At 40.8% G+C, this 25,556-nt stretch overlaps 1 protein-coding gene across 3 annotated transcripts in view; it reads right to left on the minus strand.

Annotated features, from left to right (window-relative positions):
- Positions 1–22,773, minus strand: part of Stxbp5 (syntaxin binding protein 5) — a 152,925-nt gene extending 130,152 nt beyond the window's left edge. For 2 of the 3 annotated variants that reach the window (XM_031380369.1, XM_031380368.1), the window contains exons 1-2: positions 22,066–22,332; positions 20,689–20,786 (exon numbers count right to left, since the gene is read on the minus strand). In XM_031380369.1, the coding sequence (XP_031236229.1) occupies positions 20,689–20,786; positions 22,066–22,218 (251 nt within the window). In that variant the 5' untranslated portion in view covers positions 22,219–22,332. Of the gene's footprint in view, positions 1–20,688; positions 20,787–22,065 lie in introns of all 3 variants that reach the window. The other variant, XM_031380371.1, reaches the window with a different exon arrangement.
- Between the last annotated feature and the right edge of the window lie 2,783 nt (positions 22,774–25,556).

Below are 25,556 nucleotides of genomic sequence, written 5' to 3' on the forward strand. Positions count from 1 at the left end.
GATGACCATGATGACCTGCAGATTTAGGGCTGTACTTATCAACCTCTTCATTAAGGCTGTAGGTCCTTTTTTAACTGCGGTCTTTGTGTCTACAAATAAACCTCCAGGAAGAGGACACAGCACTGCTCAAAGCCAAAACGCCAGTCTCTCCCCACAGGGTTTGCTCTGCAGACAGTGGCACAGCACAGTGTCTCTTCACTCACACAGGCTTGAGTACTTTAGAATAACACCCTCTCTAAGCAGACAGTAATGAATATGGCTCTTATCTACCATCTGCCTCACTCACTACTGCTGTCCATATGGCCAAGCATTAATCCAGGATTTCTCAATTCTGATTCTGAATCACAAGCGGCCATGAGATTAAAAGAAATAAATAACAACAACAACAACAACAACAAACCCTGCAGATGTCATGCTGCATTCCAGACTCGGGGAATCAGAGTCTCATGAGAAGAAAAGCAAGCAAGTACTTGTACCCAGTGTTTTGTCTCTCTGTAAATGATTCTAACATAAAACACTGTCTTTAAATGATTTATACAAGACATCAATTGCTAAATATTATCTTCCAACAATTATGGATTCCCTCAACCACCACCCCATAGTTACTATTTCCAAGACCCGTCGTTATTGCATACTCCTGCGTGACTCCTTCTAATGGTCCAGCAGAAATATGCTTCTAGCAATGGTGTGAGGAACTGGGCATGGTAGTGCAAGCCTTTAGTCACAGCCCTCAGGAGGGAACAGAGGTAGGCAGGTCTCTGAGTTCCAGAGCAGCTCCAGGGCAGCCACGGTTGTTACACTGAGAAACATTGTCTCAACAAACCAAAATGAAAGAAAAAGAAGGCAGTGGTGAAGGACTCTTTACCAAAGAACAGCACATGCCTCATTTCATTTTTTATATGAAGGATTTTCAGGGGAAAGTCTCTGCCAAGTAACAATTTATACTTTCGCAGTCTTGACCTATACTTTAGTTTCATTTACTTGGCAAATGTCAGTTTTAAACTCTCTTTTTTAAGGTTACTTTCCCCCCTCCCACCTATTAATCATTATTATAGAATCACCATTTCTGATCTAGTACATAAGGATCTTTGGGAGCCATCACTGTTAACAAGAAGCAAAAAACTGAACCAACTAGATCTGTTAGTGAACTCACAAGACAAACTACTGTACCAACTTGGACAGACAGATGACTAGGGAGAACCAGAGTACTGGGGAAGCCATGGAGTGCAGAAATGGGCATTGTCATTAATATGCTGCCGGAGGACTACAATGGATGGACAAGTTTGAAACCCAAGACTCCAGACAGTTCAGTCAAGGAGGAGAGGAGAGGGATGCCACACTTCCGTGAATTTTACAGCTCAAAGCTGAAGAAGTTCTCACAGTAAATGTGACAGAAAGAACCCCCTTCTGTTCTCACCACACAAAAGAGGCAAGGAAAGCACATTTACCTCAGAGCTGTCGGCTCTCAGGCTGCCTGTCTAAGGAGTGGCTCTACAACAGCCCTACGTGCAGGCTTTACCTGAGTTAGCAAACACACCACACCGGGAAGGAAAATGCCAATTTCAGTGAAGCCTTTGAAGCAAAGAATGGGAACAGTAAACTGGTATAGAAGCTCTAAGCCACAGGGCTGGGGGAAGGGAGGAGGGAGAGGAGGACAGGCTCATTCAAGATCAAGACCCAATCAAAGAACTGCAGGGACCTTCCTTTCCCAACTCCTGGGACAGCCCATTAATAAGATGTCTCCACAGGGATTCCTTTTACTCAGTATAGCATACTCGGATAGCAAGAAGAATAAACACAAGACATCCTGAATGGTCAAACACAGTCTCAAAGAGACAGAGCAAGTATGGAAAAATCAAAAACATGAGGTCTGTAGGGATTAAACCAGTCGTTTAAGACAGCCATTACCAAAGAGAGCAGTTATAAAGTTTTGACTGAGGTCAGACAACAGACATCCCATGATGGAATCAAACGTGGACAAGAACTTACACTGCAAGAGTTAAGAAGTATACTTGTTAAATGAGGAGGAAGGAACATAAAGGAGCCACTTAGGAAAGACAGTGATGAAAAATAGCAACATCACCCACGACCTAAGTGGTGGACCAGATACCACCTAGGATGCAAACCCTGAATCTAAGCAGTATCGTACAAACTTCCCAAGACTGTCAAAGAGAAGAAAACAAAAACAAAAGATAATTATCTACCTGCCCCACTCCCTCAAAACAGTCAAAATGTCACAGAACAAAATCTCAACAAAGTGTGGAAACTGCAGAATAAAATCTTTATATAATAGAACAGTAAAATGAAAAGGGAAAAAAAGCAAGAACTCGCCTAGTTAATGTCAGACAATAAACTACAGATCCAAGAAGCTCAGAAAATACAAAGTGGAATAAAACGCAAACTAAAAGAAAATCCTTTATCTTAGTAGGGCAAGGGAGCATCAAGCTATAATCCCATAACTCTGGACTACACAGTAAAACCTTGTATAGAAATAAACTAATAAAATCTTACAAAGCAGTCTTATCTGTATGTTCAAATTACAGAAAATTGATGGTGAACACAAAATAATTTTATTTCTAACGAGGATAAAAACTGTAGTTCACTTCTCAGAGACAAACAAAGAGAAATAGTACTAAAATAGTCACAGTGGATGGTAGGTGAGGCCAGTTCCCCAAATCACTAAACATTGTATACGGAAAAGTTATAAAGACTTGGTCATCTAACACTGCTCATGCGTCTTGAAAGAAAAGTTTTAAAAATTATTTTAAAGAGAAATAAAGAATTAAGTAGGCCAAAAGTTCAAATTTGCACAAAGGAAAAATATCAGAGAAGAAATAGAGTAAAATATAAAATTAACATATCTTACTCTTAATTGATTGAATAGATAACTTGTTCAAAATAACAGCAGCACTGCATGTCATTATTCATGTTTGTTTCTATGTAAAATGAGTGTCAGCTACAGCAGAAGGACATAAGAATAAGATTGTTTTATCAAAAGATGTTCATAGGATCTGAGTCATCATGGTTTTCTCTGAAAATGGATGCAGATTATTTTGTTAACACATACTTCACTATCTAGGGCAGTGGTAGTCAACCTTCCTAATGCTGCAACCCTTTAATGTAGTTCCTCATGTCATGGTGACCCCCAACCATAGAATTATTTTCATTGCTACTTCATATCATAAATTTGCTACTGTTATGAATTGTAATACAAATATCTGATATGCAACCCCCTAAGGAGTCATGACCCACAGGTTGCAAACCACTGATCTAGGGTAACTACTACAAGATGTTAGGGGAAAAAAAACAAAAGGATAAAACAGAGGAAAAAGGAAAAGGAACCATATATTATAGAATATATAACTAAACTCATAGGACAATAAAAGTAGAAGATGCAGCAGGATCAAAAATAAAGATCACAACTATAAAAGACTGAGCAGGCCATCAGCTAGTGATAAGAGAATGCTATGTCATTCAGTTGTGCAGCTGAAGACACAGTGGCATGTGACCTCCCGCCTATTCCTCAGAACTGCACTTGATTGGTCCTTTGCAGAGCTGTTCACTCTAGGAATTCCACGGTTCTTACTTTAAATTTTCTTGTTTAGTCTTAGTGGTTTTAAATCAAAGCTTCCATGCAGCAAAGCTGCCTTTATAACATTAAATGGCAAGAATAAGGAAGCAGAAAAGGGATACTATACCTTTTTTTCATTGGAAGCTAACAGGATACTTGGGAAAATGCATCTCAAGCAAAAATAAACAAATAAGACTCAAGGAGACAACTGGTGTCCTAAGAGATCAAAGAAAGTTAATCCAGTGTGCATAAATAGTGCTTTTAAAAAAGAAAAACCATGAACAGATATGGCAGATACTAATCAGTTTTGAACATCAATGATCTAACTACACCAATTTAAACCAGCAGAGACTGTCACATGAAGGGAGCAGGAAAGAAGAATGACAAAATTCAGGTATGGGTTGTCTACAAAAAATCTGCTTTACATACAGAGACATACAGATTAAAGGTAAATAAATGAGGAGAGCTGTAACGTACTATGACAAATCAAAACAAAGTGGACCGGGTAGATTAGTGTCAGACACAGAAACATTCAGATGAATAAATGTTATGAGGGACATTAAAGGAGGTTTTTTAAAAAGGCCAATTATTCTTGGACAATAGTAACAATACTATGTACAGTGTATATTTAACAATACAGTAAAAAATATAAGATAAAAACTGTAAGAACTGTAAAGACCGGAGATGAACCAAATACATATAGCAACTGAAGATGTGCAACACATTTCTATCAGCAACAGACCAAGCAAGGGCTGGGAGATACCTCAGTCAGTTAAAGTGTTCTCACTGCCCCAGTTCTCAAGAAGGAGAAACCCAGCATTATGGAAATAGAGACAGGCAGGTCCCCAAGCATAAGGTAGCCAAGAGCCTCGCCAAATAGAAGAATTCAGATTCAGTTTGAAACCCTGTCTTTAAAAACTCAGGTGAGCAGCAACACAGCATTGACTTTTGGCCTACATCCCTTAGCCTTGACAGAATTACACGGAACAGGCAACAGTAATGGACATGTAGATGCTGCACCATCCAGTAACGTCTGTGTACTTATCCTTCTCAAACTCACACAGGACAAGCAACTGCAAAGACTGAGGAAACACTGGGGAACTTAAATACACCTGTGCTAGTTAGTTCTTAACCTGACACAAGTTGAGAAAATGCCTCCATCAGATTGCTTACGAGCAAATCTGTGGGCCACTTTATTGCTTAAAGATTGATGTGGGCAGCCCCAGGGCACTGCTGGAGTCACACCCTGAACAGTTGGTTTTTGTTTTTCTTTTTGGTGGTGGGGGTGGGGGTTGGTTGGTTGTTTTGGTTTGGTTTTTAACCTGGGTCCTGAATAGTATAAGAAAGCAGGCTGAACAGGAGTAAATGCTGCTTTTATTTCCTCAGATGAAAAGATGAAATGAAAGCTGTCAAGCTGTTGAATACAAGGCTTGGGATCAGCCCAGAGTGTTTCTTTCTGTTCTATCTATTCCTAGGCCTAGGCCTGGAAGGTTCTAGCCTCTATACAATCTAATCTTCTGACAACCAGAATCTTGAAGGCTTCAGCTTCCAGTATTTAGGCCTAGAATGTTTCAGCCTCCAAGACTTACTGCTGGGTAAGCTCACCCTTTCTAGGTCTTTCTGAACTCTCTCTCGATGGCTCAACTCCTCTCCAATCTGACTGATTCAAACAGGCTCTCTCAGTTTCTGAATGAATTGCTCTGATTGGCCTCATACTAACTTTGGCAATATGTATATCCTATGTATATGAGGATTCAATAAATCTTCTTGCTCGTTCTGTCGTCACCTGTGTCTAGCTTGTTCTCTCTGCAATCTGTCTGTAAAACTGTCCCGGTAGAACTGCTGCTTGCCACGCCCTTCCTTTGCCTCTTGTGTGTCTCTCCTTTTGTGAGATTTGAGCATGTCCTGTCAAATCTTTCTCTGATTCATCACTTTTTTCTGCCCCTCATTTAGACAGCACTTTCAAATATGGCTGCCTCCTTCTATAAACTACCTTACTTTCATTGTTTGGGACTAAAGGTGTGTGCTAAGGGTGTGTCTACATTCCAGCCAAATCATATAGACCTAAGTCTTTGAATGTGATCCCATGTCAGAGCAGCCATGTCTCTCTTCCACAAGCCATGGAGAGTAAGGGAGTGAGCAGACTTCCTCCATCACCTATTGCTGCCTCAGCTCCTTCTCTGAGATCTCCCATTTCTCCCCTTCATGACGTACTGTATCTGAAGGTGAAATAAACCCTTTAGACCCCAAGTTGCTTTTGGATATGATGTTCTGTCACAGCAACAGAAGCAAACTAGGACAATGCATTAGTAAAATTAAAAGAACAGAAATCAAGACTTTAGTGGATAAAGTCTTTTCTCAGGCACACTAGAGGCATGGATTCTGATCCCTAGCACCCATACAAATATTGAGGGCATAGCAGTCACCTGTAACTCAAGCACTTGGAAAGGACAGACAAGGGATCCCCAGGAGCAGGCTTGCCAGCTAGACTCGTCATACTGTCAAGGTCTGGGTTCTATCTCAATAAATAAGGGGAAGGATGACAGAGGAAAACTTTTGATGTTAGCCTCAAGATTCCACATGCATGTGAACACAAACACACATATATACACATGCACACACATACACACTTGTACACATATACACACATACATGCACACGTACACATACACACACACACACACACACACACACACACACACACACACACATACACACACACATGCACACAGGCACAGGCAAAACCAAACCAAAAACAATAGAAATCATATAGTATCTGCACTTGAACCACCACAGAATCAAAGTGTAAAATGATAGCTGAAACTTTTGGAAATACTGGTAAAGCAACACAAAACTAGTAACATAGAAGTCAACGAAGAAACCGCAAAAAAAAAAAAAAAATACTTTAACTTTCATAAAACTCAAAAATGCACTTTATCCAAATGTATGGATGAGAGAAGAGTGCTTAGCAAGAACTGTCTAGTACCGAATGCTAGAAACTAATAAAGACCTTACAGACACAAAGCCACATACCTACATTCCAGCTACTTGGAAGGCTACGGCAAGAGACCTGATTAAGTTCAAAGTTTGGAGCCAGTCTGAAAAAGGCAGCAAACCTATCTCTTTTAAAGCACACACAAAAAGAGATTAAGGATGGAAGGAAGAGTATTTAGTCAAGCTAATCGAGTTAAAAACAAAGATACCGACTTCTTTAATGTTAGGAATGCAGACCATCACTGCGATTCCCATGTACTCTGAAACGATAATTGAGAAACACCATGGACAGTCTGTTGCCGATAGTGCAGTTGTTATAGAAGAAATACAGCAATCAAATACACAATTTTCCAAATTTTACAAAGAAATGAGCATTGTAAATAGGCCAGCAAGTGGTAAAGAAATAAAGTAAATTAAAAGTCACTTAAAACACAAAGCACCCATGCTCTACTATGTTCATAGCAGCTATATTTATAATAGCCAGAAACTGTTAACAATTCAGATGTCCCTCAACAGAGGAATGGATACAGAAAATGTGGCACATCTACACAATGGAGTACTACTCAGCTATTAAAAGCAATGACTTTATGAAATTCGCAGGCAAATGGATGGAACTTGAAAATATCATCCTGAGTGAGTTAACCTAATCACAAAAGAACACACATAGTATGCACTCACTAATAAGTAGATATTAGTCCCAAAAGTTCAGAATACCCAAGATATAATTCACACACTGTATGAAGCTGAAGAAGAAGGAAGACCAAAGTGTGGATGCTTCAGTCCTTCTTAGAAGGGAGAATTAAAAACTCACAGGAGGAAATATGGAAACAAAGTGTGGAGCAAAGACTGAAGGAAAGGCCATTTAGAGACTGACCCACCTGGGGAATCCATCCTATATACACTCCCCAAACATGGACACTAATGCAGATGCCTGGAGATATTTGCTGAAGGGAGCCTGATATGGCTGTCTCCTGAGAGGCTCTGCCAGAGCCTGACAAATACAGAGGTGGATGCTCACAGTCAACCATTGGACTGAGCGTGGGGTCCCCAATGGAGGAGTTGGAGAAGGGATTGAAAAAGCTGAGGGGGTTTGCAGCCCCATGGGGTGAGCATCAGTGTCAACCGGCCAGACCTCCCAGATCTCCTGGAGACTGGACCACCAATCAAAGAGTACACATGGAGGGACCCATGCTGCATATGTGGCAGAGGATGGCCTTGCTGGACATCAGTGGAAGGAGTGGCACTTGGGCCTGAGGTGGATAGATGCTCCAGTGTAGGGGAATGTCAGGGTGGGAAAGTGGGAGTGGGTGGGTGGAGGAGCACCCTCATAGAGGCAGGGGGAGGGCAGATGGGATAGGGGAATTTCAGGGGGAGACCTGGAAAGGGGATAGCACTTGAAACGTAAATAAGTAAAATATCTAATAAAAGAAAAAAACTGAAAACATAAAAAAAAATAAAATTAAAATTAAAAGCACAAAGTACCAGTATAAAGTGGGGTTCATTGGTGAATTTTACTGTCTCAACAATATCACTAATTAGACATAAACAGGGAGGCCCATTCCTAATGTAATTTATAAGTTGGCATACATCCTAATCCCAAAACCACAAGAATGCAAGTACAAGAGAGTACAGACCAGCAACTCTCAGAATCACAACTGCACAAGAATCACAAAGCATGACCAAATGGGAGTCACACATGGTCCTGGAGCTTGCGGTACGAGAATGCTCCCCATAGGCATTTGTTTCCCGGTTGGTGCCTCTGTTTGAGACTTCGGAGGTATGGCCTTGTTGGACCCTGTCTCCAAGCAGTAATGTAGACAACGGTGGAGGGACACTCCCGACAGGAGGATATAGTTTTGGGTCTTTTAACTCTCAAAGTCCATCACCAGGGACATACTTCCTTCTATAAGGCCATGCTTTCCACACCTCCCCAACTTCCCCAAATAGTGCCATCAACAGGGACCAAGTATTCAACAGGCATCTGCATGAACTGACAACATTCATAACTACTACATGCCATACTCATAGACAACAGCAACTGTTACCTACCACATCAAAAAGCTAAAGAAGAAAAATTATGCTTGTCTCAACAGATTCAAGAAAAGTGACAAAATTATATGTATGTTTCTAAAGTTTTTTAAAAATGTCAGTAAACTAGGATATAGTAAGTATTTAATAAACTCAACTTGAAAGGGGCATGCACCAAAACCAAAGCATCAATAAAGAAATCCAAAGCTTTCTCCCTGACCAGAAACAAGACACATACGTCCACTCTCATCACCCCTTCATCCCTGCACTGGAAATCTTTGCCCATGCATTAAGAAACAATTGGTTTATACATTAGGAGGAATCGACTCAGATGATGATATCGTCATCTGTCATTCAGACAAAACACAGCTGCTGTTAATACATGATCAGTGCAAAGATGTGATACATTTCCCTGCATGCTAACCAGTGGAACTGCAAATTAAGACAAAGTGTTATTCATGGGCACAAATACTACACACAGACCTCAAAAAAGAATTAAATAGAAAAGCAAAATGTATAAAATCTATATGCGGAAACATAAAATTATCCTCAAAGAATCAAAGTAGAAGTAAGTAAGTGAAAAAATATTCCATATTTGTGGATAAAGACCATAAATAATATGAACAGGTCAACTTTGTGATCTTGACCTACAGAGTCAATATAATCCTCCTCTGACCTATTTTGTGAATAATAAAAAACAAACAGACAAACAAACAACAAAAACCATGCTAAGGTTTATGTAAAGAAGTAAAATATCTAAAATCATATCAAAGGAGGTTTGCCATTATCAAGTAACTTCAAGTGTTACTTACTGCAAAGCTATAATAATCCTGATGGAATATTAGTACATGATACCACAGAGAGGGCATGAAACATGGTCTACATAAAAAGAACCAAACTCTACACCCTGAACAAAGCTTTACTGAAAATGCACCACGGATGTCCAGATGCCCTCTAACCAACTGGATAAACACCACGGCACACCCAGACAACAGGTTATTAGATGCTCTAAGAGCAGAAACTTGAAGATGCTATTAAGTGAAAGAAACCAAAATGAAAACAATAAATGATGTGTGACCCACTACAAGACTTTCTTTAAAGGGCAGTGGAGAGACCAGAGGCTGGGGAGGAAAGACTCACTGGCAGAGCTGAGGAGACTGCACTGAAACTGCTCCACATAGGCAGCCCTGTACGTATGCCATCACTGAGCTGGCAGATCTACACATCACCAGGAAGAAATCCCAATGCAGTGCTTTAACAGGCTGGGGGAGAAGAATGTGTCTATCATAATTCACCACTGCACCAAAGGCAGCGTTCTGGTCAGAGATGACGACAAAGGCAGGCAGAAAACATATGGGAAATCCGAACTTCTTTAGATGTTAATATACTAAGTAAAAGACAGCCACAGCCTCACAATGAAAATGGTGAGCTTTAATTTTTTTCTGCTGATTCTTGAGGCTAGTATTCTATTGGTCTGTCATTTAAATGAATTACTATGTGTTATTTCTGAAGTTTAAAAAAAATGCTAAAAATAACTACAAAGGAAAGAAAAGTCATTTAAGTTGGCCAGGCATGGTGGCTCACACATGCTGTCCCAATATTCAGGAGGCTGGGGTAGGACTGTCAGCAGTTCCAGACAAACCTGGGCTACAGTGCAAGACGCTAACTGGCTGAAAACAACAACAGTAGTAGTAGTAGGAATGCCAAACCCTCTTTAATAGGCTTTAACAGTGTATTACAATGCCCTACAGTATATGAAGTCAGTCAACTGCCCCTCTTTTAATGTAAGCGAAACCAGCACAAAGACAAGCAAGCGCCTGTAATCCCTTTTGAGCCTCTGGATTGTGGTCAGGTGCAGTTATGTGATTGCAGCTTTATATTAATGTGTGGCTGCACTAACCGTGGAAAGAGACATCTGGTTACTTTAGTAAGACTGCTTTTACTCATAAACAAAATAGAATGGTTAAATGTGTTCATTCATAGCTACTGTTTTGGCATTAAGATATCTCTCGGGAGGTGAAAATAAGTTGCATTTCAGCATAGGCGCTGTTTTAGAACAGCACTTGGTGCACTTTAATATTTTTGAATGAACTACTTCTTCAGTCTACTATAAAATGTGGTCACACATAACAGTTGTCTAGGTTAAAGGAACGAGGAATGTACATTCTCCACAGAAGCAAAGCATCCACGACGCTCTCCAAAGGCTCACTTTGTTTTTCTAAGAATACTAACATGGCCCTTGTGTGCTGGGACATACTTTTATTCCCAGGACTTGGGAGGCAGGGGCAAATGGATTTTTGTGAGTTCAAGGCCAGCCAGGTCTACATAGTGAATTTGAGGTTAGCTAGAATCAGGAAACAAAATAAACCAAAGTTAATTTTACAAGAAAAACATAATGCATAAGAAGAAATGTAGTCCATAGACTGAATACATGACAAAATACATTTCAATATGTTTTATACTTGTCTTCTTTTCAAAGACAGAAATAAAAAGTACTTATACAAAGTAAAGGCCTTCAGAAGAAGGAGCTTCAGTAGCTGAAGTGCCAACTCTCTCTCTTTGGCAAGTATTTTTGCGATGAGAACAGAGGCACTGATGTTGGGGGGGTGTGCTGTTTAAGGTAGAATTAACCATTCCTCAATAGACAATCTCCCCAGCAGAAGTGTCAAATGTTCCAGCAGACACTTATTCAAAAGGGAAACAGAATCAAATCTATATGAAAAGTAACTAAGGTTGAAATGATTTTATAATGGCCATATACATTCTAAGGCTGAATGTTGCAATGACCGTATACATTCTAAGACTGGTTCTATCTTGTACTTTACATCATGCTTTGAACAAACCTCATTTTTCAAATGAGGATTAACATAACATCAAAACTACCAGCTACTTATTTTAAAGTCTCATTCTCTCATTATAGGACAATCTCACTTATTGAAGATTACTGTGTATTAAAACTCGGCAAAAGTAAATATAAATAAGTATGCTCAGAACATTTTTGCTTTTCAATGTATATGAAATATACAACTTTCACATAGGATTAATACTAGGAAAAATGGAAGTAAGAAGAAATGGTGATTTTCTGAAATTATATCTATATTTACTATTGGAAAATGATGCAGAGAGCTTCTATAAAATATCATCTTAAAAAGTATCTTCAACTTTAGTTGCCAATAGTAGACACACACACACACACACATTCTTTCATGGAACTATGTCTGTAACATACTTGATCTCAAGAGCTAACCAAGTATCTGAATTTCCTTTTGGAGTCTATGAGTATGTGCTTTTCATTACCTTAGTCATTTTTCAGGTTGCTTCCCTCATGAGTGAATGGTATTTCGAATAAAAATGTGTATACATCTGAGAAGTCACAATATGTTAGTAAGATGTTTTCATTCTCTTTTACTTTTAAAGCTATCCATCTGAAAGTTTTTATGTTTGTCTATGTTTACTATAGGGATGAAAAATATTAACTCCCCAAGTGCTACAAACTCAAGCATCTCTTACCTAGACCTAGGAAGCAGCAGTGAGACAGGCTGGGAGCCATGAGGTGCTATGAGTGCAGAGCTACTCCCCGTGAGTGGCCCAAAACACTCTGCTCACCACACTAATCAGGACCAATGGGAAGGTCATCAAGGCCTTTCTTGGGATTGAAAAGCATTTCTGCAAAGAATTTAACTTTGTATAAGGAATACTAAGAATCTATGAGAATTTACTGATTATTTTTTAAAAATGGCTTATAAATTACTAAAAGTTTTTGTTTCAACAGGGATAATGGTGTGTGCATGCGTGTGTGTGTGTGTATGTGTGTGTGTGTGTGTGTGTGTGGTGTATGTAGTGCCCACACACATGCATAGTAATACTTAAACGATGAAAGAATCACTAAGCATGAACACAGCGCCCACTGTGGAGCCCTGAGCAGTAACCTACACCAGCAACTATGTCCACATCTCTAAGTTTCTTAAGCTTCCTTTCCATCCACGGCCAGAAGAAGAAAGGATATGCCATAAACAAATAATATCATTCTTTTAAAAAATAAAAACAAAGAAATGAAAACTTAGAGCAATTAGAATTAATGAAACTGAAACTGAATGACTGTCATATATCTATGGTCTTTAAAAGTACTTAAAAGAAAAACATACGCAGACAATTGTCTTTAGTCCTACAAGGGGTCCGAGCCACCTTTACAGGAACTATAACTCTGATGTCATCATGGCTTCCCTACACGTAACCTGCTGCGTGTGTCTTCGTGAGTCTCAAGCACTTTCTGGCAATCTTTTCTGATTACAATTTTATAAATTCTTAGTTTATCTTATAAAAAGTCAACATTTCAAAAGGGAGGGTACAGAGCCAGATGTAGTACCACAAGCACATTCCAGTGCACAGGTATGAGGTAGAGACAGGAGGATTTGGAGCTCAAGGACAGTGAGCCTGGGCTACCTGAGACCCATCTAATTTAAAACAAAGCAATGACATCAGTGTTTACTCTGGTTGCTCCATCAGAAGCTTCAGAGCACACAGCAGGCTTAAGCTCTACCTTGATAAAGGTCTTCAAATCCAAAACACATGGTGAAATAGGCTAAACCCAAACATTTCCCCTTTAATCTGCAATCCCACAATGCTAAGGACATGTATTCTGAGGATGTGAAATGGCAAGTCATTTCAGAGAACGCTTATTGAAGCATCATATTAAAAAAAAAATTAACACTCACAGTCTGATAAGGAACTGCCTTTCTGTAAATAATGTGGCTCTTATACTGCATTCCACTAAAGCCACATTCATAGCACTGCCACCAAAGATTACCTTCTGTGTAATGCTACTGTACCCTGCAATACACTCACGTATATACATGTACAGAAACACTCATTAGTATTTCAAGATACTCTGTTGCTACCAAATTTAAAACCAACTTACATACCAGCAATTCAAGGAAGACAGTTCCCATTCTAAATAGTAAACCCACCAGCCCAGGTAACCTATGCCTTTAACAACCCTAGCACTTGAGTGCAGAAGCAGGTGGGTCCCTGGTAACCTATGCCTTTAACAACCCTAGCACTTGAGTGCAGAAGCAGGTGGGTCTCTGGTAACCTATGCCTTTAACAACCCTAGCACTTGAGTGCAGAACCAGGTGGGTCTCTGAGTTGTACAACACCTTACAGAGGAAGTTCCAAGCCAATGGGAATTACAAGGAGAGACTGTCTCAAAAGAAAGAAAAAAGTAGACAAAAACCATGTCATCAGGAACTGTTTTAAAAGTAAATTTACATCTCAACACTCAAGAAAGAAAGGCAAGCTTTCCTAATGGTACTAAAAGGTGTTCAGCTTGTCTGCCAAGTCAATATTCAATGTGAACACTGTGCCTCTTCACCTGCTCTGAACTGACCTCATCTGTAAACACTTAGGCATCTACTGAAGCATTATGGATGTATTCAAGGGATACAAAACAAAGCAGGCCATATGGAGTGTCAGGCACTCGGAACACTGAATCTGATCACTATAGGCAAGAGTAGCTTAAGAATCCTCAAGCCTCCCATAGAGAGGGCTGAGCGCCAGTGTCAGGGCAGAACAGAACCACCGTCCTCCATCTCCTCCCTACAGCAAAGGGAGCAAAGACCAAGATCTTAGTTGTCCCATCATATAAAATCCATCTCAAGACTGTGCATTAATCTATTAATATGGCAATTCCTCTAGAAGGTCTTTTACTCCTTTAGAATAGCAACAGGATTTTAGAAAGAATTATGCTAAAACTCAAATGAGAAGCAGAGACTATCAGAAAAAAAAGTATGTCATTTTATTTAAAGAAAAATGGTCTTAAGGCACAAGATCGATTTTCCATATTTAACATTGTTTTTCAGGTCCATAGACTTTCTTTCATGTTTTATTTATTTCTCATCACAAGAAAAAAAAAAAGCCCTGGAAATCTGCTTCTGGAGTCCTGCTTCCTGCTTCTTTATGAGGATACCGAGCAGTGTGCCTTACAGCTAGCATGGCTTATAGCTTGACCTTCCTTTTAAGCAAAGTTCTCTTCAATACGGAACAGACTTCAAATGTGAGAAAATTTCAAGTTACTTCCTTCTCCACAGCTCCGTTCCCAATGACAAGGGCTCACCTAGAAACAACACTGACAAGGGAAGACCAGATGGAAGTATGACTAATTTCCAACTAGCTTACCTCACTTTTATTTCAAACAAAAATCTTTTCCAAATTGTGCTTTCAGTAGTATAATTATGTTATGAAAAATAACATTAATGAGCAGGAAGTCAAAACATTCTAATGCTATCTTGCAAGTATAGAATCATTACATATAAATTTAATAAGCACTATATGAAGAGTATTTATGTGCACTATTTATATCTAAATAGCAATTTTTGTGAACTGATGGTTGAGACGAGTATAAAAGGCAAAAACAGGATAGAGAGATGGCTCACAGCTTAAGAGCACTAGCTGCTCATCCAGAAGACCTGAGTTCAATTCCCACTATCTACACAGTAGCTCAGAACTATTTGTCCTCTTCTGGCCTCCCGGAATGCAAATGGTGCACAGATACACATGCATCTAAAACATCCATATATATAAAAAAATTATACTAAAGAGCAAAATTAAAGCAGTCATTTTCATGACCTTTTCTTCAAAGACTGCATCAGCTATAAAGCTGATGAAGTTACAAACTGAGGCCATTTTACGGCCTAGAGCAGAGCCTTTGCTCATGCAGTATATGAAAAAACACATGAGTGAGCAAACGGAAACCCAAAACTATGGCGCACTCTCATAATAACGGCAGCTACAGTCAAGCATTTGCCAAACAGCCCAGCACACTGCACAGTCCTAACAGCTACACACGTTTACACAGTTGTACCAAATCCTGACAACCTCATGAGGTGGGTTATTGACTCTTCTTAACTAATGGAAAACTGAAGCTAAAGACAGTTATTTGCAACCAGATACAGCTGATGTATATGCCAGGAGCCGTCATACTAACAGAGACGCTGACATTCAGTGGGTGAGAGCCAGTTATAAATGTTCCTAATGTGCTGGACAAAACTCACAGAATTAAACTGCCCAACCCACTACAAGCTACTGAGAATCGCAGAACAAATCCCAAAAGCTAAGCAGTTATCACACTATATATTCAATTATAAAACTCACAATATCACATGTAAAAATGTATCTAATTCTCATGCTAACAGCAGCCCAGACTGCCTTCTCAGAATGGTCCTGCAGTAAAGTAAAAGGTGACATAATTTCCAACTCAACCTTCCTGTATGCTCTGTAGTTTCTTGGGTGCTTCCATCCTGACTCACTCCTGAGACTTCACCGAAAGCAGGCAAGTCTTTTCCCAGTGCCCATTCTGTCACATGTGTCTGGGGTCCACACTACCACCCACACGATTATTGTAACACGGGAAGTTTCACTTGCTGTTTTTTCAGCCACGATATTGCTGCCTGACCAAACACATACACCTGAATAACACTTCCTTCCTGCCGAGTATCTTCTTATATGATTTCTAGTGTAATAACACCTCCAGGCTAAAATTCAATTGGCTGCTCTTTGTGAGGATGGGGGATGTACATTAGGAACATATGTGGTGGTGCAGATTCACATATGTGTATATGCATATATCCCTGAGGCCAGCCCTGTTCTTTGAGCTAATGTCTCTCACTGGCACCTGAAGGTCAGCCACTTTGCCAGGCTGGCCAGCTACCGCCCCACCATGGAATGCCAAGCACACACACTATCCTTGGCTTTAACATGGGTCTTTCTACTTTAGGAATCCAGTGAGCTTCCCAGACCGCTAACTGCTTCTTTCTTTTTTGTTTTTTTTTTTGTTGTTGTTGTTGTTTGTTTGGGTTTTTTTGTTTGTTTGTTTGGGTTTTTTTTGAGACAGGGTTTCTCTGTGTAGCCTTGGCTGTCCTGGAACTCACTCTGTAGACCAGGCTGGCCTCGAACTCAGAAATCCGCCTGCCTCTGCCTCCCAAGTGCTGGGATTAAAGGCGTGCGCCACCACCGCCTGGCATCTAACTGCTTCTTTCAATGAGGACACTCTTCCAACCAGCATGCTCCCCCGGCATTCCCTCAATCTGCCATTATTTTCTAAGCCATGTTTATGCCTACAGGTTTCCTTGCTCAGAACTTTTCTGATTCTTCATGCTGCCATTCTGTATGCTTGTCTATCAATGTGTGGAAATGAACATCAAGAGCTAGGAATTCAGTCTGGAATCTGACCCTGTAAAGACAGCGAATCTTTATGCCAATTGTCTAACTGCAATGTTTGACTAGACCAGCCCTTTGATTAGAACTAGAAGCCTTTAGAAGGGTCATACATTCATTTCCTTTGAATTACACACCTCAACACAGAGAAATCTGAACTCATGGAACTGTCCTTGGCTGAATCACCCAACACAGCACCTTATTTTTAATTTAATTTTAAAGAGAAAGAACAGTTTCTGGATCAAAAATGGCAAGGACTAGCATTCATGCCACAAAGTCTACAATCGAAAGCCTGTGTCCTTACCAAATGAGCTGCCAAGTGAGCTCCCAGATACAGACACCCTTCTGTAACCCTGTATGCAACGTTACACTGCAACTGAAGGCTTCATTTCACCAAACTGGACACTGAACTTTCCATAAGTCAGGCTACAAAAAAGGAGGTTATTTAGTAGTTTCCTCTCAAATTATTGGACATTCAGTTAATTAGAAATTCTGTTTTTCCATAGTCCTTTAAATATTACCATTAAAACGCCCCAATTTTAGGCCCTCCTTGTTTACAGATAACATATCATGTTAAAATAGGATCAAGGCCATGATAATCTAAGAGAAAGCAATTTGCAACTACACTGTGACCAAGAGGTCTAAAAAATATAATAGCACTAAATGACTCCATTCTTTAGTATGGCTTTTCTTCACAAAGTTGACATCTAGATTACCCATTAAAATCAAATGTTGAGGCTGGAGATACGGCTCTGTGGTTAGGAGCACTGACTGCTCTTTTGGAGGTCCTGAGTTCAAATTCCAGCAACCACAACCATCCGTAATGAGATATGATGCCCTATTCTGGGGTGTCTGAAGATAGCTACAGTGTACTTACATATAATAAATAAATAAATCTCTGGGCCAGAGTGAGAGGGACCAGAGAGAGAAGAAAAAAGTGACTGAAGACAGCCATAGTGTACTTACATATAATAAATAAATCTTTAAAAAAAATCAAATGTTTTTATTTCTCTATGGCAAAAAAAAAAAAGAAAATAAACAATATCATGACTATATGACCTGGTATATAAAATTGTGTTTTCCTGTTTCTTACCAATAAATACATGACAAGCTCTTGTCTTCTTTGGAGGACAAGATGGTTAATAGAACAAAATGGTATGTGTCATCAGTCACTTGTTGTACATGAATGCAATAAATAGATTAGAATAATCTTATTTATTTTAAAATAAATAAATTTTCACTACCTTTAAAAGCAACCCTTACATATCAAGTATCACTCACTCATTCAGCCTTTTGGGTAGGTTTTGCTTTCAACTTCATGTAAGACAGTCAACTCAGTCTATACTGTCACCACTTAAGAAGGTACTCACTACACATAGGCTGTCTGTATCTGGAATCTCAACAGCCCAATGCTATGTGAGAAATTAGCTAATTTTGCTATACAATCAATCAAAGGATATTTTATTTATAAGTACCTTTCTTTCCTAATAACACCCTTTGGGGGAAATATATTCTCCACAATAAAAGTTTAAAATGGGAAAACACAGAAGGACTAGAAGAAGCCAGTTTAAACGAGGAAGCCAGAACAAACGTGGTACTAGGCAGGCCTGTAAGAAGCATGCATGTTAAAACAACGTGGAGTTCTAAGTTAGGATGCATTCACTGAGATGCCTTTATCAACAAAGAAAAATAACCCAATATATATGTTAAACTAAATAGGTCTCTGTCATTTTCTATAAGTCAGAGCCACAATAAACAAAGCTGTATGCTCCACTTGGCCCTCACAGAAGGAATGACTGGGGAATATTGCTGGTAAGCAAGCCAATTTGCCGATGTTGGTGCAAACCTCTAAGAAGGAAAAGCAGAAGAGACTCAGTAGACAGTCCTCGGGATTTCATTCTACACATGGCAAGGATTTCTAGAAGAAAATCTCACTGTAATCAAATGTTCACTTTTACTCACTAATATTTAACTATAAAAAGATATATAAGCCCAAAGGCTCTTGTGCAGAATCATTTTTAAAGTCTGATCCTTTGAACTAGGAATTAACATAGGCCTGACAGTTAACTCTATCTGTTGGATGTACTTGCTAATTATGTAAATTAGAGTTGAAAGTATTTGCAAGACAAATAATAGCTTTACAGAGTCAACTTGCTGATGGCACATATAATTAAATATAAAAAAGGACCAAATGGCTGTTAAAAAGTTATATAATAAAATTGTTGAGGCCAGGGGAAACAAGAAGGAAAAGAAGAAGAAAACCTTTGAAAGAAAAGTAAAATAATCTCAAAATAGTTGATTATTTTCTTTCCTTCAGTCACATAATGAAATGATTTTGTTGGAGGGAAAAATCTTTCAGTTCCAAACAGTCCTTCTAGAACAATGCCAAGTGATTCTGACACCAAATTTCACTGAACAATGAGAAAATTAACTATCCATATCTAAATAACCAAACTAAAATAGAAAGTCTTTGTAAAAATAAAAACAACTAAGCAATTGAAGTCAAAGAATATTCTAGACTTGACAATTTAGCTATTTGGCCAAGAGCAGATTATGCATACTGGTGCAGAAATCACCAAGTTAAGACTTGACCATTAAAGACAGGCCTGCGTTGCCAGTGTTTGATATATATTTCCGGGAAAGCCCCCAGTCATGTTTTCAAGACAGCAATTGTCAAAGTTAAACTTGAGGCATATTCTGATGCCATATAGGGTACCTTTTGAAATATGTTAAAAGGTTGCAAGATTCCTGGTTCATGCTTAAATCAAATGCTGAAAAACCTACAGTGTAAATAGAATAGGCCAGCTCCTCCCACCGCCCCCTTGCTTGTCAATAATAATGTTGAGTGAGCTCACTCAGTGGCTTGTCAGTCTATTACCAGCATAGCATCTCAATGGAGGCTGGTCAAGAGTGTTTAAATGTCAAAATAAAGGCAATCACACATCTTGATTAAAAATAAATAGTATAAAAGAGAAAATGAGAACATCTTCATTGTTCAGACCACAAAGATTTTCTTGAAAAATAATTCTTGTGAAGAATCTAAAAAAAAATCACTATGTCAAAGCTATCCAATCCATATACAACCAGAAAAAAAAAAAGCCTTTCTCTACATGTTAATGTACTAACTTAGTAGTTTCTGCTACACATAACAGATTACAGAAGGCAGTCTTTCAACAAGGTGCATTTATAGCTATGTATTTTACAAAACAATGCCCTGAAATCTCTAAAAATTCTTAGCCCTTCTTATTTACGGAAATCTAATTTGATAATAATGTTTTTTTTTTTTTCTGGACAGACATGTAGAAAACAAATCAAGTTCAAATCAGCTTCTAATTAGTAGAGTAATGACAGTTAAGGTCAACATCCACTATATACAATACTTTAACAAGCAGTTCACAGTGCCCTGAACTCTGAACTTTGGTCTTTGAATGTCATCTTTAGCATTGGGCTTTAACAGTCCCCAAAAACAAGCATGTGCATTCCCCTCAGGATCTTGTAGCCAGTAAACACACACACACACAAACACACACACGCACATACATACACACATACATATATATGTAGATATATCTATATGGTATATATATACATAATAGATATAAATATATTACTATATTTATGGAGTTTGTTACTATAACAAGCTCTAGACTGCTGTTTTGATTCGTGTGTAGGAATGACTGAGAGGCATGAGCCATTCTTACAGCAACATACACAGGACACAGGTACACTAAGGAAAAACCTGCACCGCATAATTTCTTATAGCACAGATCTGACTACTTCATTCTCTAGATTGAAGAGGAAAAATAGGGTTAATGAGCAATACAGACAGACTGGGGAAAATGAAGCAAGTGAACAGATTTTTTTTTCTTTTTAAGAAAGGATACAGCCTTAAAGCACCAGTCTGAGTTCCTACTGCCAGGATCTTCTGAACGGGATCAAAGGCCAGGGCTGAGGGCTGATAGGGGAATCCATGGCGAACAGTCTGGGTATGGGCAGTGACATCACAGGAACCCACGGAGACAGCAGGCAAAATCCAAAAACAGAACAGTCCACAGGCGTGTTAGAGTTGGACCCAACTACACTGGATCAAAGCACACACAGAGACTTAGCTATTTAAGAGGGAGTTGGAGGTTGGGGGAGGGTGGACTCTATCCTAAGGAACAAGCAACAAAAGCACAAATCGCTTAAACTCCTGCTTTACTACAATGCTAGTAACTTCACAGAGGGCAATTTCCTATGAATATCATATACTATTTTGTTTGATGCCACGTCACTCAAGTTTGTAGCAGTCCAAAATTCTGTAAAATCATTGTGGAGGAGTGATTCCTACTGCATCTTAAGGAAAATCAACCAAACGTGGCTTTACTTGAATGCTTTTCAAAAGAAAAGTTGTCATGAAACTAATGGAAGGATTTAGTCAAAGAACCAACATTTGCAAGTCTAAAGATGGATGGGTGCGAAAAATAATCCTGTCATTTTCTATTAAGTCTGGAATAATTTTTGGACATACGAAGAGAATTGTACTTAGCCTTTTAAGCCCCTGACACAAGAAGGACCGAATGGCTATCTATGAGGCAGGCAAGTCTGGATAGGGAGGCTCATGTGCTTTTCTCACCTAGCAGCTGGGAATTAATCCGCTGCATCGTTCTTTCTGAATTACATACAGGACCTTGTGGCTATCATCGTGCCAATTCACAGACAAAACCCTCCGCGCTAAGTTTCTAACCAAACAAGCTAAAAGAGTCCTGTGACTTCAGGTGGTGAGCCGCTCGCACGCATTCTAAGGAAAAAGTGATGCGCAAAAAAAAAAAAAAAAAAAAAAAAAAAAAAAAAAAAAAAAAAAAAAAAAAAAAAAAAAAAAAGAAAAAAAGATCTGGTTGAACAGGTTTGCCTTGCCCATCACACACTGCTGGAAAATTTCGACGTCAGTGGAAGATAATAAAATATGCGCGAATATAAAAAGTATTTCCAGACCACTGCTGCTAGCATCTGGATGGGGATTAAAGGCAAGGGAGTACTGCCTTGAAATGATTGCTTTTTAGGAAAAGGAAAAAGACATCGACTTATAAGAAGTAGGGGATCTCTGTCCAAATACCCCAGCAAGGCACGTCTGTCAAGGGTGGGTGGGGGGGGGCGCTTTCTTAGAGCGACCAGCTCTATTGGCGCGCTCTGCCCTCGAGCTCCCGGGTACTGCCCAGCGGCCCCCTCAAACGACCCCAATCTTCCCACGACAGCTTGGCCGGGCTGCGCACTCCCTTCACCTTGCAGAGTTGGAAGTGTTCGGACTGGAGCGTCTCCTGGATCTCGGGCTCCCGGTTCCCGGGCGGGTGCTGCTGCTGTTGCTGCTGTTGCGAGGCCGAGGACGAGCCTGCGGTCAGGCCGTCCAGCACCTTCCTGATGTTGAATTTCCTCATGGTCTCGCCCAAGGGTCTCCCCGCTTTGGAGGCCCGGGTAGCGGAGGCACCGGCTGCGAAGGAGTCCGAGCCGCTGAAGCCAAGCGGCGGCGGCTTCGAATCGCGGGGAGCGAAGGAGCAGCCGGGAGCAGAAGATAATCCCAACAGGAAGGGCTGTGACGACGGGCGAGCGGGCGCGCGGCGGCGAGCCCGCTTCCTCCGAGGCCGCCGCGGCTGCAGTGGCGCCGGACGCCGCCTCCTCACCTGGTCGCTGCCGGGTTCCAGCCGTCCCGCGCCGCTGCCGCCGCATCCATGGCCCGCAGCCCGGCAGTCCCTCGGCGCGTCCCGGGCTCGGCCTCCGCTCAGCGCAGCCGCCCGGCCATGGCCCGGGCACCCGGGGCCGGTCCCCCACACCGCCTGTCGCTCTCTCCCCGGCCGCCCGGCCGCTCGCTGTCGCCTCCCGTGAGCCTCGGCCCCCGGCCCCTCAACGCCCGGCAGAGCAGGCGGCGAGCCGCGGTTCCAGCGCCGGCCGCGGCGGTGGCGGCAGCTGGGCCTCCGCGGAGCGAGCTGCCCGGTGCGCATGCGCGCCGCCGCCCCCGCCCCCGGCCGCCGGCTTAAATCATCCTCCGCCGAGGACCAGGGGCAGCAGCTGGCGGACCCGCGGGCTCAGTGGCTCGCTCCTCCAGCCTTGTCACTCACAGCTCCCGCAGTGTGCTTTCGGGTTTGCTTTGTATCTGTGCTCGCAATGGAGCGTCCAGGCAGCGATTAAATCAGTGGCAAGATGACAACTAAGAGACATCCAAAGGGAGAGAAACCCAGCCTCCTTCGTGAAGGTGTTGCTGGAGGTAAAATGAGGCTGGCTGGTGGAGGATAGACTGGGATCGACCCCCTCGAGGGAAGAACTCCAGCGACCCGACCCGACCTCGGTCACTCATCATCCTGAAACCATTTGGCAGGCAGGGTGGGTAGCAGGCAGGGTGGGTAGCAGCCAGCGCTCCCCGCCACTCCTTGTTACCTAGTCCCATCTACCTGCCAGTTTAATCAACCAATCCTCAGCCCCCTGGAGTCTCTCTGAGATCATCAGGCGGGAGAAGGAGGTGAAGTTTTTGCTCAGATGCGACCGCCAATGTCCCTGCATGTCTCCCAGAGTGCTAAGAGACAGATGAGTGGTTCAAGTTTGCATCGGTGGACAGAAATTGGTGCTGAGGGCGGAGAGAGAAGTCCTTCTTGCCAGTGCTTTCTATAAGCAAAGATGATAGAGCTGAATAATCAGAATGGGGGGATCGTTAGAAGACCTTCTATAGCCAGGGGGTTACAACAAGAAGCCAATCTTAGCTTTAGTAAGACCCCGCCCCTACCAGGGCTCGAGGGTGGGGTGGGGACAGAAATGCTACTGGGATTTGTTAGTTCCGCACCGAAATCTGAAGCACCTCCCTCTGCTTCGTTATTGGCTACTTCCTCGCGTTCAGGACAGTCTCCTCACAGTATTGGCCTATGGGCAGACGGAGCCGGCCTTCAAGAACAGTCAGCAAACCAATTAGGCTTGGGGCGCAGGGCATTTCGGGAAGTGTAGTTCTCTAAAAGTTCGGTCCGCCAAGAAGATGCCTTTCAGTTGGAACTTTTTAAAACTTTGCTGTATGGATTAAAACTTGTTGAAGTAGGAACTTAGTGCACGGAAGGGAGAGGACGTAATAAAACAAATTTAAAGTCTTCCTAAACTATTTGTAAGTGCCTCTAAGCCTTTGGTTTATTTAATTCTCTGAAACACATTTTGTCTAGTTTGACACATTGTATTGAGCACAGAACCTAATACTTGTCTTCAATAAATGGGATGCTGCATCAAGAGAACGACCTTCCATAACCAAATGTAGAATCGTATGAGTTCAATGGTGGGGGTCTGATGACAGACACTGAACTAGCCAGGGAAGGCCTGAGAATAGTCATCCAGTGCTGAATGAGCAGACAGTGATCCAGAGACTTAAGGGGAGAAGAACTTCCCAAGGGTGTAGAAAGAGACTTTGAAAAATTGAACTACCTAGATAGCTTTCTTAAAAATCCAAATGACTCCACAGAGCGAACTACAGAACAGGTAAATAACATCCCTGAATTCTATGATATGTTTTTCCACTGAGGTATCAATTAAATTTGTTGAGTAAATCATCATCACTCATTTAAAAACTTTAGGGAAACCGCAATTTTCTGTCGAGAGGCCTTGTGATGAAGCACAAGATTCCTGGCTTCACTCTGCCTGACAGGAATTTCAGTCCCTGCCCTGGCTATCTATGCAAATATGGGCAAATGTATTTATTTTTCTCAGAAACAGATTCACCATGTAAGATGCTTCATGTGTAGAAATGAGAGTTGTTAACCTAACTAGAGGGAGAGGATAGAACAAACAAAAATGTTAGTGTCCCATTGCCTTGCCTTCTGAGGCTCTTCAAAAATTTCTATTTTTTGATCCATCAGGATCTTCGAGATGAAAGGGACCTTTAAGGGGTCACCAAGTTAAGCTGGGCCCCTATTATTTTGCTGTAGAGTTATTGCCTCAATTTTCATACCTTATCAATCTCATCAGATTATTACTTCATCCTGCCATGCCCATGACATCAGTCTCGAAAAGCCCTTAAAACTGAAGATGAATGGAGATTGGTTTTATAATATTACAGGACAATGGAACATATCCAGAAATCCATTTGGGAAAAAAAAAGACCCTTAACTATTATAGTAAAATTATGTGTCCTCAAATTTCTTTTATTTATTTTTCACATTGTGTTTATTTATTTTCCTGGTGTGTTTATTTGGGGTGAGGTGGGTTCCACATGCAGGGACCGTGGACAGAGATGTCAGAGGACACCCTTCTGGAGGTAGTTCGTTCTTCCATTATGTGGGTCTGAGGATGGCATTGACTATGGTTATCCAACTTGGCAACACACACCTTCATCCATGGAGCCATCTTTCCACCACCACCTCCTCCCCGGCACAGCTTATAAATCAGTTTCAACTGATTAAAAAAGTAGGAGAGTATATTTAAGAAATATATGCAAAAATATTTACAGTATAAAAATCTGGCATAGATTAAACTTTAGTAATTTATGGTTCCATTTAACTTTTAGCAGAAAACATCTAATTTTACCTGTAGCAATTTCTCAGCAACCTTTCTGTTTCATCTTGATGAATGAATCACTAAGTTGACTTCAAGCAGTTCAATAGCTTCATGTCTTTGGATAAAGAATGGTCTCTTTCTCAAATTTTTCTTACCTACTTATTGAAGAATGAATTGTGCTGGATCTAGCAGACCACTGCCAACTTATTAATAAGTAGATTGCATTTAGCTGACTCAGGGAGATACTAAACAATGC

Source organism: Mastomys coucha, unplaced genomic scaffold, assembly GCF_008632895.1.
Source record: "Mastomys coucha isolate ucsf_1 unplaced genomic scaffold, UCSF_Mcou_1 pScaffold2, whole genome shotgun sequence".
Lineage (NCBI taxonomy): Eukaryota > Metazoa > Chordata > Mammalia > Rodentia > Muridae > Mastomys > Mastomys coucha.